The sequence below is a fragment of the Gopherus flavomarginatus genome, chromosome 21, assembly GCF_025201925.1.
Source record: "Gopherus flavomarginatus isolate rGopFla2 chromosome 21, rGopFla2.mat.asm, whole genome shotgun sequence".
NCBI lineage: Eukaryota > Metazoa > Chordata > Testudines > Testudinidae > Gopherus > Gopherus flavomarginatus.
The window spans coordinates 14,895,251-14,920,877 of record NC_066637.1 but is presented as its reverse complement, the minus strand read 5'-3'; the positions used below and the strand labels follow the sequence as shown (position 1 = coordinate 14,920,877).

The window sequence follows — 25,627 nt, the reverse complement described above, 5'->3', positions numbered from 1 at the left end:
TCAGGGTGTGGGAGGGGACTTCATGCTGGGGTGGGGGATGGTGAAGGCTCCGGCTGGGGATGTGGGCTCGAGGGGGTGGGGGGAGAGGGCTGGGGATGAGTAGTTTGGGGTGTAGGACAGTGCTCTGGGCTGGGACCGAGGGGTTTGGAGGGCAGGAGGGGAATCAGGGCTGGGGCAAGGGGTTGGGGTGCAGGAAGGGGTGCAGGCTCCAGCTCGGGTTGCAGGCTCTGGGGTGGGACTAGGGATGAGGGGTGTGGGGTGCAGGAGGGAGCGCCGGGCTGGGACAGAGTTCGGAGGGCATAAGAGGGAGCAGGGCAGGGGTTTAGGGTGTGGGGAAGTGAGGGCTGGGGATGAGAGGTTTGGGGCGCACGAGGGTGCTCCAGGCTGGGATCGAGGAGTTTGGAGGGCGAGAGGGGGATCAGGGCTGGGGCAGGGGGGAGTCTCAGGAGTGCAGGCTCCGGGCAGTGTTTACCTCAAGCAGCTCCTGGAAGCAGCAGCATGTCCCTTGTCCGGCTCCTACATGGAGGCATGGCCAGGTGGCTCTGCGTGCTGTCCTGCCTGCAGGCACTGCCTCTGAAGCTCCCATTGGCTGTGGTTCCCAACCAACGGGAGATGCAGGGGTGGCACTTGGTCAGGGGTAGCATGCAGAGCAGAGCCCCCTGGCTGCCCCTACACATAGAAGCAGGAGTGGGGCCATGCCGCTGCTTCTGGGATCCACATAGAGCATCCTCAAACGCTCTCCCCAGCTGGAGCACCAGAGCGGGGCAAGCCCCATACCCTGCTCCCCAGAAGGAGCTCAAGGGATAGATTAAAATGGCTGGTGGGCCAGATCCAGCCCATAGTTTGCCCACCCCCACTCTACTTGTTGTTTGTGACCACTCAGTTGAGAAGAAGCATGGAAAATATCAGGCCCTCAAAGGAGTTTCAGAAATTCACCTCTGGTGAGAGTTCAAGTATGGAAATTTCAGCCCTAAAGGAAGGTATTTGAGGAAGTTCTGAGCAACTGATAAATGAGGTAGAGGGAGGCTAGAATGGAAGGTGGATTTTGACCTTATCCTGCTGTCATAAGGTACCGATGGCGTGTGTGACGAAGTGGGGGATTTTCTTGTTTTTTCCATGTTTTTCCAATGGTTTGCATGCAGAGGCGATGAGACTCAGTTTCCCTGGGTGTTACTGGTTTAACGAGGTGAAGGGAGAGGGAGAGGGAGTTTGTTGTTACAGAGGACCAGAGAGGGAACTTGGGACCCCAGCCAATGGCCTGGAGGACAGATACCTCAGCAACTGGTGACCCGGCAACTTGGTGACCCAGAGGTCCAGCTCATGAGCCACAGCCGGTTCTCGCCAGTGGGAGGACAATGGGCTGTGAAGAGAGGACCCTGGTGACCTAACCAGCTGGTTCCAGCCAGAGAGGGCCAGAGGACAGAAGAGGGGAGAGTAGGCCCAGGTGACCCTGTTTACCTGGAGCAAAGAAAATGGACTGAGGCGGGGCTTGCGGCCGGTGACATCAGATGCCAAGCTGGGAAGCAAGGAGGGCTCTGGGCTAGAGAAGAAGAGCAGGCAGAGCTCACCTGGATGCAGGGGAGACTGGAATGTGCTGTGCTGAGGGAGGCTGGGCCTGAGGCCCTGAGAGTTTCCTGTGCTGTGTTCAATGCTCAATAAACTCTGTTTTAGGCTGGCTGAGAGTCACTCCAGTCTAGAGAACAAGGTTACATCATCCCTTTTGGGGAGTGAAGGCCCTGGAGGTCCAGAACGAGTGGACTCCCTAAGGGGACCCACGGCAAGAGACAAACGTGCTAAGGCTCAGAGAGATGCGGCTCCAGGAGGTTGAGGATCCTAATTCCTGAGAGAGAGTAGACCCTCGAGAAGGGCTGTCTCATTGAAAGGGGCACCCCACCCACGGACTGCACAGGGCCAAGAGTGGGCATGATCTGTGAGTCCGTGACAGCATGGAATAAAGATTTGTGTCTTGAGTTTGGGATGAGTACACAAGGCAGCAGAACAGCTGCAGAAAGCAGGTCACACAGGGACCTGCAGATACAGAAAACACATTCTTCAGTTTTTAACAGATTTTCTCTGCCCTGCACAATTGACTGTTTACATGAACCTCCTCCCACCCCCATTCCAGTCTCTTCACCTCAGCCTCACTCCACACCTGCCCCTCAGACCTCTCTCACCTCCCTTTTCTCCCCTGCTTCGCTCTACTCTCCTGGCTCTTAACTTTCCAGTTAACAATCCCCTCCCAATGAAAGCCCACTTCCCCCCACAAAGGAAAACAAAACAAAACCCTGACCACCCTGGAGCTAACATGACATGCACCACCACATGGCTTTCCTGCTGTAATCCACTGCCAGTCACTGACACAGCACCTCCTGGTGTCAGGTGAGGGCATGGCCAGGTCTTTGGTTCTAGCACTCCCTACTGATTGCTGGTTCAGTTCTACTCCAGTCAGTATCTTCCATGTCCCAGCCCTCCAGCCAGGTCACCTTTCAGCATAGGCCCCTTAACTAAAAGAAGTTCAAACAAAAACCCAGAGACGCAGTGACCACTTAGCAGGCCTTCAGCCCCTGTCTGGGCTCACTGGTCCTTGTGGCCTTTCCCATAGCTTACGTCAGTTCTCCCATGGGGGGTGGGGGAGTGTAGGAGAATGTTTTCCTGGGAGTTCCTATCCAGGATTCTTCTGAGAAGCAGCTAGGGTCTATTTCTTATGAACCCTCACTGGCTCCCTGGACTACTTCCCACCTTCACCTGCTTGCAGGTGTCTGTCATGGAGCTGTACTCACCAGCACTCTCTCCCTGCAGTTTCAGCTCTCCGCGCAGCTTGTCTGTGCTAAGAACTTTCTCCAAGTGACTCCTAGCTTCTCTGGCAGCTGCCTAGACCCCTTCTCCTTTCAGGGCCTGTCACAGGGTATAAGCTCCCTACTGCAGTCTCACCCTTGGCCCTGCAGGCCTTCCCTTACAGGCCCCCCAGTCTGGTTCTCCCCAGCTGGGTCTAATCCTTAATTAGCTATTTCTCTTCCAGGTGGCACTGAATAGGCTAGTTGGGCCCTCAGACTCCACGTTAACCCTTTATTTGCCAGTGTGGGGCAGATGCCCCATCACACCTACCCTGTATCTACTTTGTCTATTTAGATTGTAAAGCCTAGATAAACAATGATATGTAGGCTCCTAACTTCCATTAATGTCAATGAAAATCATTGGAAGCTTGTGGACTCATTCTCGGTTGGTCCCTATCACTGCAGTGATTGGCATGACTGAAAATAATACATTACGTACACTCATTGCACTCTGTTTTCTTGTAATAATTAAACTTTGTAATTTTTGAACAGTTATAAGCGACTGTGCCCTCCTGCTGCCTGGCTCCACAAAGAATAACTTGTAAGCAGCGGGACTGTGGGGCCTGCAGGTTTTATAATGAGGGTTTTGAGAAATGCAGGGACTGGTAACTAAAGTGAGGGATCTGTGCTGGAGGAGAGGAAGACTAATCCATCCACTGGTTAGGACCCTAGCTCAAACCCTTGATTCAATTCCCAGCTCTGCCACAAGCCTCCTGTGCAAGTCTGGACATGTCACTTAGGGCTGAGTGTTTAGATTTCTAACTCCCATTGATTTCAATAGGAGTGAGGTGCCCAAGTACCGTTAAAAATCTGCTCCTTAGTCTTTCTGTGCCTCAGCTCCCATCTGTAAGGAAGGGCTGCCAGCATATCCCTCAGCCCATGCTGCTTCCTGCAGCTCCCATTGGCCTGGAGTAGTGAACAGCAGCCAGTGGGAGCTGGGATCCGCCGAACCTGAGGACATGACAGGTAAACAAAGCGGCCCAGCCCACCAGGGGCTTTCCCTGAACAAGCAGTGGCCCTAGCTTGAGAACCACTGGCCTACAGGATTGCTAACAAAGTGATCATCCTTGTACACATACCTATGATCTCATGCCAATGGATGTGCTACCCTCACCCTCTGAATATTGATACATGGTCCCCGGATAAGGCTTTAGGATGCAGCTGAGTGGATTGCTCCAAAGGCTCAGGGTTCTGCATCAGGGATTTCTTGTTTGATTTCTCCCTTAAAAATGAGCGCAGCCAATCAACAACTGCAACCCCTAAGGGAGGGGCAGCCCTGCTTAACAGCTGGCTTTGCTTCCTTTGCATTGCCTGTTTGAATAGAACTGGCAGGACTTACTATAAATAACCAGGATCTTCTGGAAGCAGAGGGCTGTGCTCCTGTGGCATAAATAGACCACTCTCCTGCACTGGCTCTGGTCACTGCCTAAAGGGGACAGACAGATAATGACGTTTAGAGACTTTTCCAATATTGCCATTATCTTTGTTAATGTACAATTTTGTGATCAGTACCAGGCTTCCAGCTACAGGCTGGCAAATGTCCCCACAGAGAGTTCAGCCCTAGGGATAGGGGATGCTTCCTTATCTCAGCAGATCCAAATGTACCTTGTGATGGACATCTAGAGGGCCACAGAGGCATCTCAGTTAGAAGGAGTTCCAGTCCCTGGTAGATCCTGCCCTGGTAACCTAGGAACTTGTAACTGTTCATAAGAACATAAGAATGGCCGTACCAGGTCAGACCAAAGGTCCATCTAGCCCAGTATCTGTCTACCGACAGTGGCCAATGCCAGGTGCCCCAGAGGGAGTGAACCTAACAGGCAATGATCAAGTGATCTCTCTCCTGCCATCCACCCCCATCCTCTGACAAACAGACAGAGGCTAGGGACACCCTTCCTTACCCATCGTGGCTAATAGCCATTTATGGACTTAACCACCATGAATATATCTAGTTCTCTTTTAAACGTTGTTATAGTCCTAGCCTTCACAACCTCCTCAGGTAAGGAGTTCCACAAGTTGACTGTGCGCTGCGTGAGGAAGAACTTCCTTTTATTTGTTTTGAACCTACTGCCTATTAATTTAATTTGGTGACCACTAGTTCTTGTATTATGGGAATAAGTAAATAACTTTTCCTTATCCACTTTCTCCACATCACTCATGATTTTATATACCTCTATCATATCTCCCCTTAGTCTCCTCTTTTCCAAGATGAAGAGTCCTAGCCTCTTTAATCTTTCCTCATATGGGACCCTCTCCAAACCCCTAATCATTTTAGTTGCCCTTTTCTGAACCTTTTCTGGTGCCAGTATATCTTTTTTGAGGTGAGGAGACCACATCTGTACACAGTATTCAAGATGTGGGCGTAACATGGATTTATATAAGGGCAATAATCTATTCTCAGTCTTATTCTCTAGCCCCTTTTCAATGATTCCTAACATCCTGTTTGCTCTTTTGACCACCTCTGCCCACTGCGTGGACATCTTCAGAGAACTGTCCACGATGACTCCAAGATCTTTTTCTGACTAGTTGTAGCTAAATTAGCCTCCATCATATTGTATGTATAGTTGGGGTTATTTTTTCCAATGTGCATTACTTTACATTTATCCACATTAAATTTCATTTGCCATTTTGTTGCCCAATCACTTAGTTTTGTGAGATCTTTTTGAAGTTCTTCGCAGTCTGCTTTGGTCTTAACTATCTTGAGCAGTTTAGCATCATCTGCAAACTTTGCCACCTCACTGTTTACTCCTTTCTCCAGATCATTTATGAATAAATTGAATAGGACTGGTCCTAGGACTGACCCTTGGGGAACACCACTAGTTACCCCTCTCCATTCTGAGAAGTTACCATTAATTCCTACCCTTTGTTCCCTGTCTTTTAACCAGTTCTCAATCCATGAAAGGACCTTCCCTTTTATACCATGACAGCTTAATTTACATAACAGCCTTTGGTGAGGGACCTTGTCAAAGGCTTTCTGGAAATCTAAGTATACTATATCCACTGGATCTCCCCTATCCACATGTTTGTTGACCCTTTCAAAGAACTCTAATAAATTAGTAAGACACGATTTTCCTTTACAGAAATCATGTTGACTATTGCTCAACAGTTTATGTTTTTCTATGTGTCTGACAATTTTATTCTTAACTATTGTTTCGACTAATTTGCCCGGTACCGACGTTAGACTTACTCATCTGTAATTGCTAGGATCACCTCTAGGGCCCTTTTAAAATATTGGCGTTATATTAGCTACCTTCCAGTCATTGGGTACTGAAGCCGATTTAAAGGACAGGTTACAAATCTTCATTAATAGTTCCGCAACTTCACATTTGAGTTCTTTCAGAACTCTTGGGTGAATGCCATCTGGTCCCGGTGACTTGTTAATGTTGAGTTTATCAATAAATTCCAAAACCTCCTCTAGTTACACCTCAATCTGTGACAGTTCCTCAGATTTGTCACCTACAAAAGCCGGCTCTGGTTTGGGAATCTCCTTAAGATCCTCAGCCGTGAAGACTGAAGCAAAGAATCCATTTAGTTTCTCCGCAATGACTTTATCATCTTTAAGCGCTCCTTTCGTATCTCGATCATCAAGGGGCCCTACTGGTTGTTCAGCAGGCTTCCTGTTTCTGATGTACTTAAAAAACATTTTGTTATTACCTTTGGAGTTTTTGGCTAGCCGTTCTTCAAACTCCTCTTTGGCTTTTCTTATTACACTCTTGCACTTAATTTGGCACTGTTTATGCTCCTTTCTATTTGCCTCACTAGGATTTGACTTCCACTTTTTAAAGGAAGTCTTTTTATCTCTCACTGCTTCTTTTTATATGGTTGTTAAGCCATGGTGGCTCTTTTTCAGTTCTTTTACTGTGTTTCTTAATTTGTTCCTCTCTGACCACAGGCATATCACACAGTGAATTGCCTGGAACTGTGAATGGAAAACACCTACAGCCTTGTACGAGGGGGCAGCAGGTTCTGTTAACTGAGATTGGTAAGTGTGGAGCAAATCTGACATTTAATGGATTATTGGCACGACACAGTACTATTTGCAGATGGAAGGTAGACGTCCTGATCTACTCTTAGCTAGGTAGCTCTCTGTCATATAGAGTTGGAACCATCACGTATGGTGTCACTTTACTAAGTAGCGTTTATCTTGCTCCTTTTTTAATACATTCCCACCTACAACCCACTGCTGCCTTTGCTAGTCTATTGCACACATCATTTACAACCCATGTAAAGGTATTTCTCCTCCACTCCCTGACTGCCCCCTATGTGCAGCGCTTGGCCTCTTGTGCTTAGGACTGTTATTCAAGGGAAGATGTGCTGCATCCACTCCCGCTCTAATTCTTTCCTTTGCAATGCCTCTCTGAATCGTAAAAGCATTTTTAACTGTAGGAATTATTGGGTCAGGACTCCTGGGGTCTGATCTTCCAGTACCCTGCACCTTGAACCCTTGTTCACAGCAGGGCAGAGTAAGTGCAATGACTGCACAAGGCTCAGGGCAATAGAGAATCTGAGCCCTGGTTCTGCCACTGACTTGCTCTGTGACCTTGGCCAAGTCACTTGGCTGTCAAGTCTGTACTTCGATAAATCCAGCTGTATTAATAAACATGTATTAGTGTTAGCTACATATACACTTCTGTAGTGGATGGAGGGGGAAGAGTTGCCATGACATTGAATTAGGTAATGTTTGGAAAGGAATTTGAGATCTTTAGATCAGGAGTACTAAGTATAACCATTAATCTCTTTTCTAATTAATACAAGTTTTTGCCTCCAATTAAATGTTCAGAGAGTCCTTATCACCCTTATTCCCTTTTCAGTGTCTTCACTATCTTCCCTGTACTATTTTATGGATAATTTATGTATGTTTTGGATTTCAGTGTGCCCCTCTGCTTGGCCAAAGCTCATCCGTGTGCTGGTACAAGGGCTGAGACAGGGCTGAAGGGGACGTGCCCTGTGCCCTGCCAACTTCAGAGCTGCTGGGGCCAGTTTGACCCCTTGTACTAAACATAAACCCCAGTGGCAATGGTCCCTATGAGCCAGAATCACTAGGGCATGAGAACCCCATGTCCTATGTCCCCTCCCACCCTGAATGTCACCCAGCCCAAGCAGCCCTCACACAGGTGTCTCCTGTGGGGTGTGCAGAGCCAGTAGCGCCCGTAGGGGCTCAGAGGGTATTCACTGGCGGACAGCATTTCTTGGCACGTTGAATAAAACAATATAAGGACATATCAATGGTCAGAATCACTGACACACTGGTAATTGACAACCTCTCCTCCCACTTCCACTGAGAAGGAAAAATGCCTTGCCCACCCAAGCAACCCCCTGAGGAAATGCCTGGGGAAACAGTTGATCTTTGCAAAGTGCCTGAAAGGTCATCAAACATAGACTCTGCTGCATGGGAGTGGGTGGATGGGTGGCTGAGTTCCAGAGTCACCATGAACACCGTACTGCCAGCCTCCTAACATGCAAATCTATACCCCCTCAGCCAGGGCCGGTTTTAGGCCTATTCCACCAATTCCCCCGAATCGGGCCCCACGCCTAAGAGGGCCCCGCGCCCAGTGAGAATCCCTTCCCCGGCTAGAGGTGCCATTTTAATTTTTACTCACCTGGCGGCGCTCCGGGTCTTCAGCGGCACTTCAGCAGCGGGTCCTTTAGTGCCGCCGAAGACTTGGAGTGATTGAAGGACCTGCTGCCAAAGTGCCGCCAAAGACTCGGAGCACTGCCCAGTAAGTACAAGCCCCACGTGTTTTTTTTACATGTGTATTTTTTTTTTTTGTCATCCCTGCTGGGGCCCCGTCAAAACTGTTCGAATTGGGCCCCGCACGTCCTAAAGCCAGCCCTGCCCTCAGCTCAAGCATCCCAGTGGATCTTGACCCTCAAAGCAAGAGGAGTACAATGGACCCCAAATAACATACAGGTCTCCTTGTGAAGTCTAACAGTGCATAAAGCCATCCACCAACACAGGAATCGATTTTGACCTCATTGTGGGTTTGCACCAATGTGAGAGGAGAATGAGCCCACAGAGTAGTCTTATAGTCACAGAGCGAATAGAAGTGGGGTTGAAGTGGAGTCTTTGCCCAATTAGTTTGATTTGTAGCTACACTATAAGATTTGACAGTGTCAATCTCCATCATGTACAGCATGGTTGACATGCTAAAGGTTTTTACGTTGCTGTTTCACTGTGTACTAGAGTGACCAGACAGCAAGTGTGAAAAATCGGGATGGGGGTGGGGGTGGGGTAATTGGCACGTATACAAGACAAAGCCCCAAATATCGAGATTGTCCCTATAAAATCGGGACATCTGGTCACCCTACTGTGTACATTCCTTATCTCTACCTGTGCTAGTTACTTAGGCATCCACCACAGGGTGGAATTTCTTGCTTGCCACTCAGCACAGCAGGTGTGGTTTCAACTGAAGGCCTTGTGTATGAGCCACAGAAAAGATAATGATAGCTATAAATGTTTGATCACTCGGAGGTGTGAATTCTTAGAAAGATTAAAAGAAAAACAATGGACTATTCAGTAGGTTACATGCTAGAAAAGTTTAACAAGCACAATTCTGTACCTGCTTTAATGTGCTGATTTAGTTAGTGGGTCGAGACAGTGCTGAATGCTGAGAGGAGAAATTCTTACAAAGTATTTGTACAAACAGTACTGAAAACACCAGCCAATGCGCCAACTAATCCTGCAAATCTGCAGGAGTTAATGGAATTATCAGAGGGATGAATTTGGCCCCTTGTATACTATTTTCCACTATTATTATTATGTTATTCCCCCACAGTGATGAGTGTGCATGAGTATGTATTACCCCGTGCATGTTTCAGTCTGCCTATCACTTAATATTACCTAGAAATTATCTATCTAGACCAGTGTTTCCCAAAGTGGGGTTCGTGAACCCCCTAACAGGGGGTTCTCAGGGAAAAATACCCTAATGGTGGACAGAGCTTCCCTAGGGACCCTGAGCAGCAAGGGACCACCAGCTAAGCAGATCAAAGCAAGCATATCTATCACACTGAGGAGATTTAAACTTCAAGACTCCTTATAAGAAAAGGAAAGGGAGGTGGATATTTTTTGCAGTTTTTAAAATTATTATGAAGAACAAGTTTAAGCTTTGTTGTAACATGCATTGTTTGCCTGGACTGCTCAAGCCCTGAATGCTTGTGCAGGAGGAATTCTTTGAGTTGGCTTCTTAAATATCTTCATGCTGTTTCTCATCTGATACTCCTTGGTGAAACATAGGAGCCATGTCTTATAACAGGCTTATTCAAAGTGATACAAGCTACGAAAGTGAGAAGAATGTTGCCATTTTCATAATGTAATAAAAATACTGTAATGATAAATAATAATAGTGTGTAACAAGCATGTTATAAAAACAAATTTTACATTTCCAAGATCACTGCTTTTATAAGTCATACTCAGATAAAGGAGAAAATACCTAGAAATATTCATTTTTAGGATGGGGTTCGCAAGACTTGACATTTTATTGAAAGGGGTTCACAGGCTGTTAAAGTTTGGGAACCACTGATCTAGACCAAGCTACTTACAGTATGTGACCCAGCTTACAAAGAAGTGAAAAAACAGTTTTCTATGTGGGAATGCTGCTGCAAAAACATCCCAGTATGCAATACGGCCAAATACAAGCTATCAAGAGAGAGATATTATCTTAAACTTGGGATGGAATTTATATTCCTGATCTTACTGCACAGTGCTGGGGCAAAGAATTGACCCTCTGGCATTACTGTATGCTAGGATGTTTTTGTAGTAGCATCACCACAGAGCGCTGACATTTCTTTCTACCCTTGGTCACATACTGTAAGTAGCTACATTAGCTCAGCCCTTCGAACAATTTTCATTCTTTTGGCTTTTCCAGGCCCCTTCTAACATTAATACAAAGATAAAATGCAGATAGACTTCAGGGCAACAAAGAAACTGCAATGCAATTTGTCTCTGCAGCAGAAAAGTACTCACTGCTCATGATTTTTCCATCACTGACGCTGAACTTCTATTTCGTCAGTACAGGCTTAAACTTCTTTTCTCTTTGTTTGCTTTAACAGCAGTCAGGGATATAGCAGCACCTTGAGGGAGAAACATACAAAAATCAGGCCTGTGTCACAAAGTTTCAAATTTTTCTCTACACTGCATTATATATGAGAATTGGGGTATTTTACTTTTGTCATCTCACACCTCAAATCAACCCTACACTGGAGTAAAAAATTAAGTAAGCCTCATAGGGAAAAGGCCACCATTAGGTAAAGCAAAATTAATGCCCAAGACAACCACGATTCACATGCCTTACCACCTAAACCTCACTATACCCAAATACAGTTATATACTTGTTGTCTGCACAATAAACCTTCTTTCAGTGCCAGCATACAAGTACCCATGATGCACACATCCAGTCCCTCAGGTAAAGTTAGACACTTTACCCTCTTACCCCCCACCTTTTTGGGTAGGCTTTTAAAGTGACAGCACGCTTCCCAGTAGAGTATCTTAAATTTGCTAAAGTCAGAGTTAAGCTTGTGCCCTTGAATGTGATTGTGAAGAATAGAGGCTTCAGACAGTGATCAGTACCAGATATTTCAGAGGAAGGTACAAAAAACCCATAAAGGACAATTACAAAATAACCTGCCCATAAGGGAAATTTCTTCCCGACCCCAGACAGGTAGTAGCTGGCTCTTGCCCTGAAAAGTGTTTTCTGTAGCTAGACAGAATTATGCTGCTCCTTTCAGTAACATCTAGTGCAGTTTCCTTTCCACCTAATCCACAGTAACATCTGTAATAGGAAAACATGGCACATTTCCCAGTAGCAGCTTTAATCATTTTGTTAAACTCCAAAGCACTCCCATGTGCCATGCTGACATCTGCAAAAGAACAAAGGGAAACATTAAATTCACTAGAAGGGAAGGAAATGTTCCCTTTGTAGGACTAGGACCAACGTTCAAAATGATTAAGCAGAAAAGATATAGGTAAATTGCAAAGCTTAACAAAAATAGTTTAAAATCCCAGAGCAATAGCAAAATGTATGTGTAGTCTGGGAAGTTACCAATAAACACAAGCTCAAATGGAATCTTTGTAAATCAGTTTCCTCTTTACTCACCTGCCAGGATCTGTGTTCATGATTCTACATTGGCATTGGTGTTGTAGATGCTGATGGCACACAAAATAACAGCTCCTTGCTCTGGATTAGGTGCTTGTGGTATTAGCAACTGTTGTATTGAAAACACAGAACCCTAAACATAGGAATCAGCAGTGAAAGGGAATTTACTGCTTTCCCTTTAAAATTAACTGTACTAATCTTCAGGTTCTTCACAAAGCTTTTAGCAAAAGCTTTGCAGCCCTTCAAGAAAGGCATAACCCAGAGATCTGTGCACAGGACAGAGACCCAGGAATTCAGACACTGAAATCGCCAGTGACCTTGGAAAAGTCACATGGGGCCAGATTTTAAGAAGGGTTTTCACACCCACATCTCCCACGGAATTTAAAAGGAGCTATGGGTGTTCAGCAGTTGTTTAAATCAAGCCGTTAACCTTCGCCTCGGTATCCTCATCCATAAAAATGGCAATAACACCACCTACTTCCCAAGGTGTAGAGAAGACTATAACACTAAGTATTAAGAAGAAGAATGATAACTTCACCTTAAAAAGAAAACCTGATATGAATTTTGTAAGGTGAAGCACAGGGACTACAGGTATTTGGGGAGCTCCTAAGTGACCTCATTGTATGTTCCAGTTTGAAAGACTTTCTTATATTCACAGCAGGCAATGAACACAGCAAATATCAACAGGCTATTCATCTCTGTGATGGACCTGAAAACAGAGAGCAAACAAAATTGAACCTTCTCTTCAATGGTGTATCTGCGCTGAACCATTAGCCCGGAGTTTAAATAATATTTGGGGCAGTTTATTATTGCATTGACAACTGATAAAAGATCTTTTCAACACAGCAAGCAGGCAGTGGTGTTAAACCTAAACATCTGCGTGCCAGACATGTCAAAGTGAAGATGCCTGCTCAAGGAAGATCAGTAAATTTGAATATGACAAGCATTCTGAGATGCTTTGATCTGACACATTATTGTAATCTGTTTGTTGTTAAGCAATATTTCCTCATTTATGTTCGTGTGCCAATACACCTTGACCTTCTCACACTGGTTGGGTAGTTTATCTGTATTTCTCTTCTCTACCTATTTGTTGCTCCTTATTAGGAGAGCCGGTTATCTTTTAATTCAGAGATGTATGTTTGTTTATGGATAAAGCATTTGGTTAACATGAAACATTTACAAAGAAAAAAGAAACTGCATAGATATAAAAATGTCAATAATATCGAGCAGATGCTTCTTTCTGCAGCGCAGCTGTAAAATGTATTGAGTCGGGTATCATTTGTATAGCCTGAGCAACAGTAAAAAGACACAACCTTAAAAACAAACACCGCACAGTCATACCCACCCTTACAGAACAGGTGGAGGATGCAAAACACAGCTAGCTGATCAAACAACCCGCTGACTGTATTACCAGACATGAGGAAGGTTAAAGAGACACAGACAAGTACCTCCAGGTCTCAAAATTGAACGTGTGCTGAAGTTTTTAAAAGTTTTTTTTTTAAAAGGGTCAAGCTTGATTCTTTTCAGTGACACAGATGTAAGTCAAGAATAACCTAATCAAACTCAATATAATTACACCAGTGTAAAACTGGTATGAATGAAAGGAGAATTAAGCCCTAACCCTGAGGTCCTTATTCTGATACCCTTCTCTGCACCAGGTAATAGCTTACAGGGCTTTGGAGCGGAGCCTGGAGCTGGAGTGCAGAGCAGCAGGTTTTTGCCTGGAGCTGGAGCGGAGCCAGAGCTCAGCTCCAAAGCCCTGCCTTACACTGTGGACGGTCCCAATGAAGTCCAGGGGACTACTTGTATAAATAAGAGATTATTCAAGATAACTAAGAGTGGCAGAACTAACTCTTTGATATTTACACAGACCTTGCTCAGGTAAAACTCCCATTGACTTCAGTGGGAGTTTATCTTAGTAAATCCTCCCCAGAAACTGAGTGAAAACTGAACACCATATCCTGAGCTGGTGTAAATGGAGCTGAGAACCTGGTCCTGAGCGAGAACTTCAGGTTTGGGCCTCAGATGAATACACGTGTTTTCAATTGTTTTTAATGTAAATGAAAAGATTTCATTTGAGACTGAAAACATTTTCCTTGTCGTATTGGAAAGCAAAACAATAGCATTGTGGTAATGCCGAGGGGTTCTATTCTTTCTGCACAGGATACAAGGAATGAGGGTTACTCATAGCAAGCCGCAGCAGAACATGGTCTCATAGAATAAACCCGCTCTGTAATGTGAAATCTTTGTAGATGAATAAGAAAGTAACAGATGGCCAAATTCAACCGTGCTGTAAAACTTCACTGACTTCAGTTTGGCCCATTGTGTGTTAATTCTTGATAGCAAAACATACGATTTCATAACCGAAGCCAAAACACTACCATTTGTCTTTACACTGCTATGTGTTCCTCATTTGTTTGTTTGAATATTTTACTTCTTTTTCCCCTGGAGTATCCTTGATCTCTTCTATTATCATGGTTAAGGAGGGAGTGATCTATATAAACAGTCACTTAAAACAATTTTTTTAAACAAATTTAACTTTTTCACTAAAGTCTGAGATAAGCATTCTGAATTTAATATTACCTTGTTACTACTCTACATATTACTTTCATAGTTAGAGATTTTTAAATCTCAGCTCAGATTTCAAAGTTAATGGGCCAGATCCTCAGGTAGTACAAGTCGGCATAGCGCCTTTTGCTTCAATGGAGCTATGACAATTTACATTAGCTGAGGTCCTGGCACAATATTTAACATAGGAGAACTTGGCTATATATTACATTCAAATACAAAGAACGAGGCTTCCACAATTCTAAAAAGGGCTGTTCTTTTATGGAGGTCCAAACTTAAGACTTAAAAATAATTCAGAACATTTAGAGATGTTATACAGCCTCGGAGCAAAATCAATATTTATTATGCCAATCCTGACGATAAACTTAAAAAAAATGTATTTTTTCCGTCTTAGAAGATCCTTTTACTTTGGACTCCTGACAATTCTTTTGCAATCTAGATCTAGATCAAATGCTATTTCTTTTCCTTAGTTGGTCTTGTGCATTATTTTCTTTAGATCTGTGCTTACTTTTGGTTGTTTTGTGGTGGTGACTTGTGCTTTCAGGACGAAGCTTTGTTAGTGGTCCCAATTCCCCACTGCCTTGCAACTTGTGGCAAGAGTTGCTTTAAACTGACTGTAAAATGCTCCCATCCTGGTTCTGAAGTATCTCACACTCCCTTTTCCTAGGTGTCAATAATGACACAAGTTAAAAGGCAATGGAGAATCAAGCCCAATAACTCTGATACAAACATGTGCGTTCCTGATTTGTCTGTCCTCCCACATCTGATTTCCTGGATTTCTCTATCCATCTTCTTTAGAAACAGGTTCCTTATTTAGTTCTTTTCCTCTAGGTTTCTCTTTGGTCTCTCCTTCCCTTCTTACTTTTTGGTGATTGATTTTTCAGACCTTTTTACCCTCTGCATAGGTGGCACTACATTTTCAACCCTGGCCTTTGTGCAAATCTGTGAACTTTAAACAGAATCCTACTGCAGAGCAGAAACATCTATTTTTTTTAAGTGACATATCCTTCTTTGCACCGCATATTTCAAAAAGCAGCAGGTTCTGAAAGATAATCCCGCTGCTCTCCCAAAACTGACAACGGAGCTGGTGCCATCACAACAAACCACACATCAAAGTCCAACCTGGTGAAGATGCATTAACAACATCACTGAGTTGTGATGCAGCACTCCAATGATGGAACAAACCCATATTCTGACATGATGCCTAGCATAGTAGATCTGTTTTGTGGCCCCAAATAATTTTACTCCTGCCTGCGTAGTGTGAGATCTGTTGGGTAAGCACTTATTTATATATTCTAGCATCAGGGTAGCCAACAGAATGAGTCAAAACAAGGTGCATAAACCCCGCACAACTTTAATCCAGCCAAAGCCCTCCTGTTTCCAGTAGAGCAGTGCTCACCAAGCCGTCGATCGTGATGGACTGGTCGATCCTGGGGACTCTACGAGTCAATCGTGATCTCCAGGGATGTAGCAGGGTTGCTGCTAAGGCAGGATCCCCACCTGCCGCAGCCCCATGCTGCTCCTGTAAGTGTCCAGCACACCCCCACAAGGAGGGATCTTCGTGTGCTGCTCGGCAGGAGGCCGCACTCCAACCCTGAGCCCCTTCCCAGAGCCAGCACCCCAAACCCCCTCTACTCCAACCCCTGCCCTAGGCTCAGCCCAGAGCCTCCTCCCACACTGAGAACCCCTTGGCCCCAGCCCAGAGCTTGCATCCCCTCCTGCACCCCAAGCCCCTGCCTCAGCCCAGTGAAAGTGAGTGAGTGTGGGGGAGAATGAGCGACGGAGGGGGAGGGACTGAGTGAGCAGGGAAGGACTTTGGGGAAGGGATGGGGTAGATCCTGGGTTGCCCTTAAATTCAAAAAGGTCGGAGACCACTGCTCTAGAGGGAGCAACAGATCCCCAAAGAACACTTTGTTTCAATTCCAGTTCCCACAACCTGCATCTCAAACCATACCCATCTGAAACCCAAATAATGACGGAGGGGAAACAGTTTCCAGAAAATAACACCCTTACCCCACCCCCCCAGCCTCACCCCTTCTCTGAGGCTCTGCCCACTCCACCCCTCTCCCTCCATCACTTGCTCTGCCCCACCCTCTCTTTCACTGGGCTGGAGCAGGGAGTTGGAGTGCAGGAGGGGGTAAGGGCTCTATCTGGGGGGTATGGGCCAGAAATGAGGGGTTCAGAGTGCTGGAGGGGGCTCTGAGTTGGGACAGGGGGTTGCTGTGCAGGAGGGGGTGAGGGCTCCATCTGGGGGGTATGGGCTCTGGGGTGGGGCTAGGGATGAGATGTTTGGGATACAGGAGGGGACTCAGGGCTGAGGCAAAGGATTGGGGTGCAGGCTCTGGGACAGAGTTGGGGTGTGGGGGGGTTCAGGGCAGGGGGTTGGGGTGTGGAAGGGGGCTCAAGGCTGGGGCAAGGAGTTGAGGCATAGGAAGGGGTTCGGTGTGCAGGCTCCAGGCAACCCTTACGTCAGGCAGCTCCCAGTAGCGGCCCACACGTCCAGCTTCTAGGCACCATGCAGGCGGTGCCTCCACAGCTCCCACTGGCCGCAGTTCCCAGCCAACAGAACTGGCGCTTGGGGCGGGGGCAGCATGCAGAGCCCAGTGGCTGCTTCTGTGCCTAGGAGCCAGACGTGCCAGCGGCTTCTGGGAGCCGTGGGGTGCCAGGGCCGGCAGGCAGCCTGCCTTCGCCCCACTGTGCCACCAACCGGCCTTTTAGGGGCCTGGTCACTGGTGCTGATTGAGCCGCCAGGGTCCCTTTGACCGACTAAAACCAGATGCCTGGCAACCCTAGATGCGCGCCAGGTGCTGTACACCTGGACCAGGGCCACAAGGCAGCGCTGGCCCGCTGGGGGCCCTAAGCAGGAGTAGCCCCCCAATAAGGGCAGAGGGCTGGCAGCGGATTTCCCGGGGGGCCAGGAGGCAGCGTGTCCCTGAGGGGCCGAGCCCCTGCAACCCCCGGCCTGCGCTGTGTTGTGGCACCACGGGCACGTTACCATGGTGACATGGGGCCTGGGAGGGACCCTCCCAGCCAGGCGGGGGCCACCCCGCTGAACCCAGGCCAGGACACCCTTGAAGGGACGCTCTAGCCAGCCTTCCCTTTGCTCTCTGTGGTTCGGGCGGGGAGGGGTCAGCTTTGTTCCGGTCACTGCCGGAAGTGGGTGACGGGCGGGGTCGGTTGCCGTGGCAACGCGGGGCTGTTTACCAGCGGGGCTGGGCGAGGGCTGCCGGATGGAGCGGCGCGGAGGTGAGAGACGGGATCAGCCGGCTGGCCCCGTGTGCGCCTGCGGGCCCTTCTCGGGCCTTCCCCGGGGACTGTATGCCGGGGTCCCCCTGCACCCCGATCCGCCGCCCCTGGGGCCCCCCCAGCGGACTCCCCCTTCCGCCCCAGCCCCTCGCCCGGCCGAGCACCCCCTGGGACCCGGCCCGCTCCGCTCTCCACCCCGGCCCGGGCTTGCTGGGGGGGACCCTCAGGACACAGACACTTCTCGGCCTTCCCACCAGCGCAAGCGCCAAATCCTGCCCCCCGCCAGCGGGCGATGGGCGGGGCGGGCAGTGCCTCTGGGGTGCACCCTGGAGGGTAGATCCACAGGAAGGGGACGTTCCCAAAGTAGCCACCGGTTCTGAGTGCTCCCTCCTCTCCCCCAACAGCAGCCGTGACCTAGTAGAGAGCCCGGGACTGGGAGTCAGGGGAGACCTGTTCCCAGCTCCACCGCCGGCCTGCTGGGTAACCTTGGCCAAGTCACTCAGTTTCCCCACTGACCCTCCTTTGTAAAATGTTGTGTCCGAACTGATTTGGCGCTTTGCTTTGAGATCAGCTGATGGAAGGTGCTAGCTAAGAGCTGGGGGTATTATTCTGAAAAATGGATTTTCCGAGGTGGTGAGCAGCTCTGGCTGGGAGCTCAGCATGGCTAAAAAAATCACATTCAGTGTGACTGAAGTTAGGCACCCAAAACTCGAAGGCCTCAAAATTAGTGGCCGCTTTTGAAAGCATAGGCCGCTTAGTACTACACCCAAAGTGCATCCTTTGGAGTCCTAAATGCTGACCAGTGGGCGCCCTGTCCTTGTAAATGCAGCATGAGGACAAAGCAGATCAGCTGCAGGTTTGAGTACTAGTGCACTCAAATGACAATGCCGCTTCTGTTCACCAGTCTAGGGGATTTGTGCATTTATTGCTGATTTAACTAACTGTGTAAACATATACTAAATGCATGTAGCCCTTCGGCTCCTGGCTAGTTGCCAGTGCTGCCCTCACCGAATTAGGGCTCCCCTGGACTAAGCTTTCGATGCCGCAACAATTGCACAAAGTCAAGAAAGGCTGAGTCAAGTGAGTACTGGATTGTTTGCTCAGTAATTATACCCATTTATTCAAAAGAACTCCCTGTCTTCTCCATTTTCTGTGCCCTTTGGGAAAGCAGTAACTACTATCTTGGGTCTCCAGTGGCTTAAAATCTTCTTAATACAGTGCACAGCTCTATTAATATGGGCCTCTGATTGAGAAACCCAGTTTAAACTGTCTTGTTTAAAGACTGGGGTGACAGTTTTAAATGCTAAGCACTTATTTTAAAATGAAATGATGCTGTCCAGCACTCAAAAGACACAAACACAGAATTTCTTAAGGGATTATTCATAATTTTGCTCTCTGTCAATATATTTTTTAGACAGCTGGTAATTCTGATTTGCCATGTTCAAGAATCCTTCTTTGAAGGGGTGTAAGACCATGGCTTTTAGCTCTTCATACTGATTTTGCTGCCTTGGAGTTTATCTGAAGGTATTCTAAACCAAATAACACTCCTGCCCTTTTAATATACTCCTAGGAAATTATTATTGGTGACTTAGATTTTGTGTCCAGATTATTACGGTCAGTCAGCTTGCCTGTACATTTATTGTGTTGTAAGTAAATAGATCACTTAGTCAGGTGGCTGAGTGATGATTATTGCACCTTAGAACAGCTTGATAGTGAAAGCATGCCAAGGCACACCTGTACATTGAGACTGTACCTTGTCTTTGCTAGACGTTTAATTTACTGATCATTTCCATTTTACTGAGACAAGAGAGGAAGGCGGAGAAACAAGGTGTTAAATAACACATCACTGGCAAAAGGCCCATGAGCAGCTGGTTTTCCAACGCTAGTTAATTTGATGAATACGGTGGAACATGAATGTTGGCATCCCCCTTGGAGTAACAGACGGTTTATGCACTTGAGAAGAGACGTTGGATTATGAAGGTGGGTTAGATGGCAAGGGGTGGGGCAGCTTTCCCTGCAGAGGGTGTAAATCCAAATAAACCTGCCATTTGCTAAAGACTGGTCATTCCAAACGTTTTGTTTGGTTTTGGGGTAGCCAGTGTGTGACAATGGTCTCAAGGTACCATTATGGCATCCAGGGATTGCCAGGTCATGTGGAAAACTTGCCTCTTTTTCCTTGGCCAAACCACCCTTACCCAATGAGCGGATGATGCAGGGATCATTATCCTAACTCTAAGCCACTGGATAATCCTCCCGTGGCTCTAAGGCTGCTTTGAATTGTTGGAGCAAAGTGGTCTCGTTGCAGCTGAGGATCAGAGTCACTGAGTAGAATTCTACTCCATCTTTAGTAGAAGGCCTATATAGTAACACTCATTAAGGAAATGAGCTTCAAGGTCTTTTGACTGGTCACTTATGACAGGTTTCAGTGGATTGAATCAGCCATAGTGGCTCAAAGGACTTAAATAAGAAACTTCTAAAATGTTTTAAAAGCCAAACTGCAGTCAGTCGTACCTAAAAGTCCACACTGGGAGCTTAATCGACACCTCAGAGATAGCAATGATTTCATATCTGCTGCTCCACACTGAATGTGGCAAGCGAGGGTATAAGTGAATAACATCAGAATAAAAAACGGGTTATATGTTTTTCACTAAAACCTTACCTTTGTACAAACTGACACGTGGACAGTTGGCTACGCTGCAGAGTTATCCTGGGTATGGGTCGGAGCATGCAGGTTTGTCTAGCCTGGGTGTGAGCATTCCCACAGCAAAGCCCTACACACTGCATCTGTACTCCCTCGTGTGCCTGGGGGCAGAGCCCATGATTCTTTGTGCTGAGAGGCTCTAGGATCCTTTCACAGTTTTGTCAATTGCGGGAGAACTTGCCTGTCGTCTGGGGAGGAGAGAAGGCCATAAAGGACTACATGAGTAGCATCCTTATTGCAGAATGGGCAAGTTTCAGCCACAGCTAAAGCACTGCTTGGTGTACAACTCATACCCTATGCTTGCTTGCATGGCTGGGGGGTCAAAGTGCAAAATAAGCACACGCTTGATGGTTTTGTGTATGGATGGTATTGGGGCTTGGGAGCATGGGCTAAAGGTACAGTGTAGACATACCCTTAGAGAGGAAAGACTGCCTAAAACACTGGTCTGAGACTCAAGAGTTCCTGGCTCTACCACAGGCTTGTGTGATCTTGGTTAAGGATAATAATACTTCCTCTCACCCACCCTTAGTGTGTCTTATCTGTTTAGATAATGAGCTGTTTGGAGCAGTTACTGTCTGGTGCCTAGCACTAGTGAGGCCCAAACCCAGCTGGTGACTCTAGAAGTTACTGCAAGACAAGTAATAAATAACACCCCATTCCATCTATTAAAATAAATAACGGCTTCCCCTACTTTAAATCCTTGAAGAACAGTAAGAACACTTAGCACTGAATATATAGTGCTGTGCAAACAATATACAGCATATACCATGTAAAACAGACTTAAAACCTCTCTTTTGTTATCTGGCTTTAATATTTGAACTCCCCGAGAGTCATGGTTCTGATCCCAGCGGGATTGACTCACCCATTTGTCCTTCTAATCTTAGTGAATGGAATACTGTGCTGCAGGGGGGCCCTTCTCATGAGACCTGAAAAAAACAACCACCACCACCACCCACCAAGGCTTTATCTGCCATGCTGTTAAAAATCCCACAGCACTTTTCACTGCTCTGGTCTCCTTTATCAGCATTTCCCTTCCTCTGTTGTGCAGCTGACCACAGCCCTTCATCCCAGATGTGGCTGCATCGTGTTGTGAGTACATAGCTTGTAAGGCACTTTGGGATCCTTCCAGAGGAAACCCACTTGTGTTTTTCCTACAACGCTATAAGTGAACATAGTGTTTTACTGACATACGGGCCTATTCCCTACACCAAAGAACCTTGATCTGTTACAAAGCCAGTGTCTGGGAATACATGCCACAGCAACAGTGCCGTTCTGTAATCTCCCTGCACACAGTGAATCAGCACATGCCAGGATACCCTACTATCATGGTAAACACAATGCAGCATAAAAACGGGGGTACTCTAGTGAAGTAAAATGCCGTAAACTTTTTTCTTCCCTCTGTCTCCTCCTCTACAGGTGTCTTGAGAAGCAATGGCCACAGTAGCACCTCTGAACATAGTACCATCTGAATGCAACACCACTTTGGGCACTGCAGAAGCTTTCATTTGGCGGTCAGACACCATCAATATGCATGTCACCCGGCCGAAATCTGCCAAGGGTCGCACAAGATCAAGCTTGAATTACTCCCATAGTGTGGAGGCCTATTCTTACAGAGTGCCATCCTCCCCTCAGCCAGCAGTTCCCTATGAAGCAGCAAGCAATCAAAGAGCATCATCTACCAAACCATCTTACCAACCAGGGCAGATGTCTCCTGATGAAATCCCAGAGCTCCTCCAGCGAGTGCCCTTGAGGACCTCCTCCTCCCTGAATAAGTACAGAGTGCTCCCGTCCATCAGCAGGAAGGGCTTGGGGAAGAGTGCTGTGGAAACAGTGATCGAACAGACCAACAAACTGAAAATGAGTAGTAGACAGGAGGAGCAGCAACAATCCAAAGCTCTTCCCAGAGAGTTAAAATCCACTGGTGTAATGACAGAGAATGAAGGGGCTAGAGGGGAATGCTCTAAAGTCCAGCCTCCCATTTCTGAGAAGAAGCCTTTAAGGAAAACAAGAGAGGAAAGCTTGTCATCCTCAGTTTTAAACTTGGAGGAGCCACTGAAGAAAGAACCAAGATTGCTACTTGCCGTTAGGTCTCCTTCTGGTCAAAGATTTGAACATCACTTCAGGCCAACAGACAGCCTTCAGACAGTCCTTGCTGTGGCAGAACAAAAGAACACAACCAAATACAAACGCTGTAGTGTTGAAACGATGGAAGTGCCTAGGAGGAGCTTTCCTGACCTTACGATGTCCCTGCAAGAGTGCGGGATCCCACACAAGTCAGTGTTGTGCATCCTACAGGAAGAGCAAGATGGAGATGTCTAAATGTACAATGATTCTCACACAACTTCTGTCTCCCTTTAGCATACAACTCTCTTGGATGCCATGGATTTCCCTTTGATGAGTGGTCTAAGAACTGAACCAGCCTGATCTGTTTCAGTGGTCTACTTCTTAGTCTGCTGTCTTCCAAGCTCTTCCCTTGAAGTCAACTTGTATATAAATAGTGTGCTGAAATACTTCTTATTTTAAAGTGTATGTACACACCACATTAAGAGTATCTATTTTTTCCATGTGTACAATCACAATTCACTTTAAGTGGGCAGCAGCTTCTGGGCTTCATAGTATTTCTAAATGTTTTTTTAAAGAGTTTCTATTCTTCTGGGAAGACCCACTTTTCTAATGTCCTCTCTTCTGGTGGTAGGCGGCCTGTCTCATCTTCTCTGTTTTTGTTCCAGGAATGTACCACTTCCCCAAATGAAGTCTGAGTCAGAATAATACCTGGAACTGGGAAGATACAAGCAGCACTATTTATTCCTATTTTGATTCCTTGAAGCTATATTAATGATCTTCATAATAAAGTAGCTTATTAGCTGCAAGAACAGCTACAGTGGTCAATACACAGAAAATGGTCTCAAAGCAATAACTCAAACTGAGTTTGTGAGAGTAAATACATTGCTGGGAGGTGTTAAAAGTATAAAGTCAAGGGTAAAGTATATTCAAGAATCAAACTATTCCCATATAACCTCAGTGCCTCAAGAGTATGACTGCTTTGTCTTCTCATAAAAGGAAAGTCATGGTTAAGGTGGTCTGATTCCTGTATGGATACAAAGAGGACTTTTTAAAAAAAACTTGTTAGCTTTCTTTCTTCATCAAGTGCATAAGATTGTGATGCACACCTGTAAATCAGGAAATCCAGAGTTAAGGGTGGATTGCTTGCTGTAACTTTGAATTTCAGCACTGTTTGCTACAGCAATTTAATGTTCTTTTAAAGTGAACTGCATTAACCTAAGCAACTCACTGTTGCTTTTGCGTTTTGGCTAAATACATACAGGAGGAGTTCTGGTGGGGCTGTTATTTACCAAATAGACTGTAAGTCAAACTGTTGTGCTATTTTCTTTCTATAGTTCAGACAAATCAACCTGTTCGAGTAGAGTGGCTTGGTCCTGTCTTTCTGTATTAATGCAGCTGCTGTGCACGTGCTAAAAACCTCACATTTTTTTAAGTGGAAAACCTTACTGTCCATGTGCAGTAGCTGAGTTTGAACACCCTGTATAATAAGAGAATGGGTCAGGTTACCTGACTGGACAGCTTGCCAAATAATAGGCTACTTTTGAGTATTACAGTTGAAACAAATTCAGTGTTTTTGCCTCACCGCAATGGCCAAACCAACCTTTTGAAAAGGGTGGTTGAATATTTGTGCTTTACTGTGATCACATATGCTGAATTTCAGTCAAAAGCAAATATTTGTAGGCCAGCAATTAAGCCCCATAGAACAAGACAGCTGCTGAAATACTAACACATGATGCTGCAAGTGGTGACACTGGTCTGTTGACTTCAATAGCAGCATTTAGATGACTACACTAAGTTAGAAACATTCTCAATTGCCTTCGGGGGTACAGCTGTATCAGAGCTTAGTTGTAATCCTCATTAGAAACCTATTTGAGAACATGGTAGAAAGAATGTTTCACTATGAAAATTGCCAAGAGCAGTGGGAGGAATGAACTGTAGGATTCATTTTTTACATGGAAGAATACAGCATATTCTTCTGTTAGTGAGAGATGGCAGGTTCAAGTGGCAGAACTGAGTGTAGTGTTGTCGGCCAGCACACTGCAGCATAGAAGAGCCCGCTAATGCTAAAGAATGCAAACCACCTCCATAAGCGAAGCGTTCAGTTCTTTTTGAATGAATCTGTGCTATTAACTGGTGGCTTCCTACCCTTTTAAATACTTAGTTGTGAAATGTGACCAAAGCGCTGTAAGATGTTACCACAGCCATTGCTTCCTCCGCTACAGGGAAGTCCAGCTGGTTTTCAAACCTTTTCCACTTTAATGCACCTATTCAAGTCACATCTTGGCTAGGATAAAGGGAATATAGGGATAGTGTCCTGAAGAGCTTTGCTGTGAAAAAATCAGTGAGCAACTTCACTGGAAACTATAGTATTGTTTCGGTAGCTACTGCAGGTTTTATGGATTGACACAATCTCTTCCCCCACAGATCAGCTAGTCACATGACATACAGGAATAGGCTAAGGGAAGTGGGGAAAAAAAAAAATCACATTTAAGCTATAAAACAAATACCAGGTCAAGTACTGTCAGTTTACTGTTTGAGATGTGTGTATGATGTTACATTTAAACAATGTTAAATAAACTCTTTTCAGTGTGAACCTAAGACCAGCAAAGATTTCCTGAGTGCAACTTGGATTTGAAATCAAGGGTTTACATGAACTAGGTTTCACTCTGTCACATTTCCTCATACTTTTAACAGCATGTTCAATTAGTTGGTTATAACACATCTGGGCAGGAGTAATAATCAGCCTTTCTAGAGAAAGGAGTCAGACTTCCACAATTCTACTCATACATCACTGCACTCAAGCAGTCCTACAAATGCTTTACCCGATTTTTCTGTCTTCCAGGACGAAAGAGTTGTTAACCTGTGTTGTGGAACAACAAAGAGTTGTTAACCTGTGTTGTGGGCAGGTAGTGAACTGTTTTGGAATTCAAATTAATGGGACTATATATTTCATTGGTGAAGACGACGTAAGCAGGGAGGGCTAAGTTGAAGGCAAGGCCAGGCCAGGCCAGGCCGGAGAGCTGATAAAGGACAATCAGTGGAGAAAATAAGAGAAGGAGATGAGCAGGATGGCTGGCTGGGAAGATCTAGCAGTATTTTGAGCGGCTCTCCAAGAACAAAGTAGT

The 25,627-nt window shown here is 46.0% G+C and overlaps 1 protein-coding gene across 5 annotated transcripts; it reads left to right on the top strand.

Annotated features, from left to right (window-relative positions):
- The first annotated feature begins 17,622 nt into the window (after window positions 1-17,622).
- Window positions 17,623-25,289, top strand: UBXN10 (UBX domain protein 10). Of its 5 annotated transcripts, XR_007770750.1 has the most exons (4): window positions 17,623-17,737; window positions 19,505-19,717; window positions 21,855-22,964; window positions 23,168-25,289. XR_007770750.1 is itself a non-coding variant. In XM_050931356.1 (3 exons), exon 3 carries the CDS (start codon window positions 21,870-21,872, stop codon window positions 22,755-22,757), a length of 888 nt encoding a protein of 295 aa, XP_050787313.1. In that variant the 5' UTR covers window positions 17,623-17,737; window positions 19,545-19,717; window positions 21,855-21,869; the 3' UTR covers window positions 22,758-22,978. The 5 variants fall into 5 exon arrangements, 4 of the variants coding, with proteins under 4 accessions (XP_050787313.1, XP_050787312.1, XP_050787310.1 ...); XM_050931356.1 differs by lacking the exon at window positions 23,168-25,289 and having other exon boundaries at window positions 19,545-19,717; window positions 21,855-22,978; XM_050931355.1 differs by lacking the exon at window positions 23,168-25,289 and having other exon boundaries at window positions 19,540-19,717; window positions 21,855-22,978.
- Window positions 25,290-25,627: the final 338 nt, after the last annotated feature.

What these genes read in the sequence shown, in the direction of transcription:
- UBXN10 (XM_050931354.1), top strand. Translation starts at nt 21,870, where the DNA reads ATGGCCACAGTAGCACCTCTGAACATAGTACCATCTGAATGCAACACC.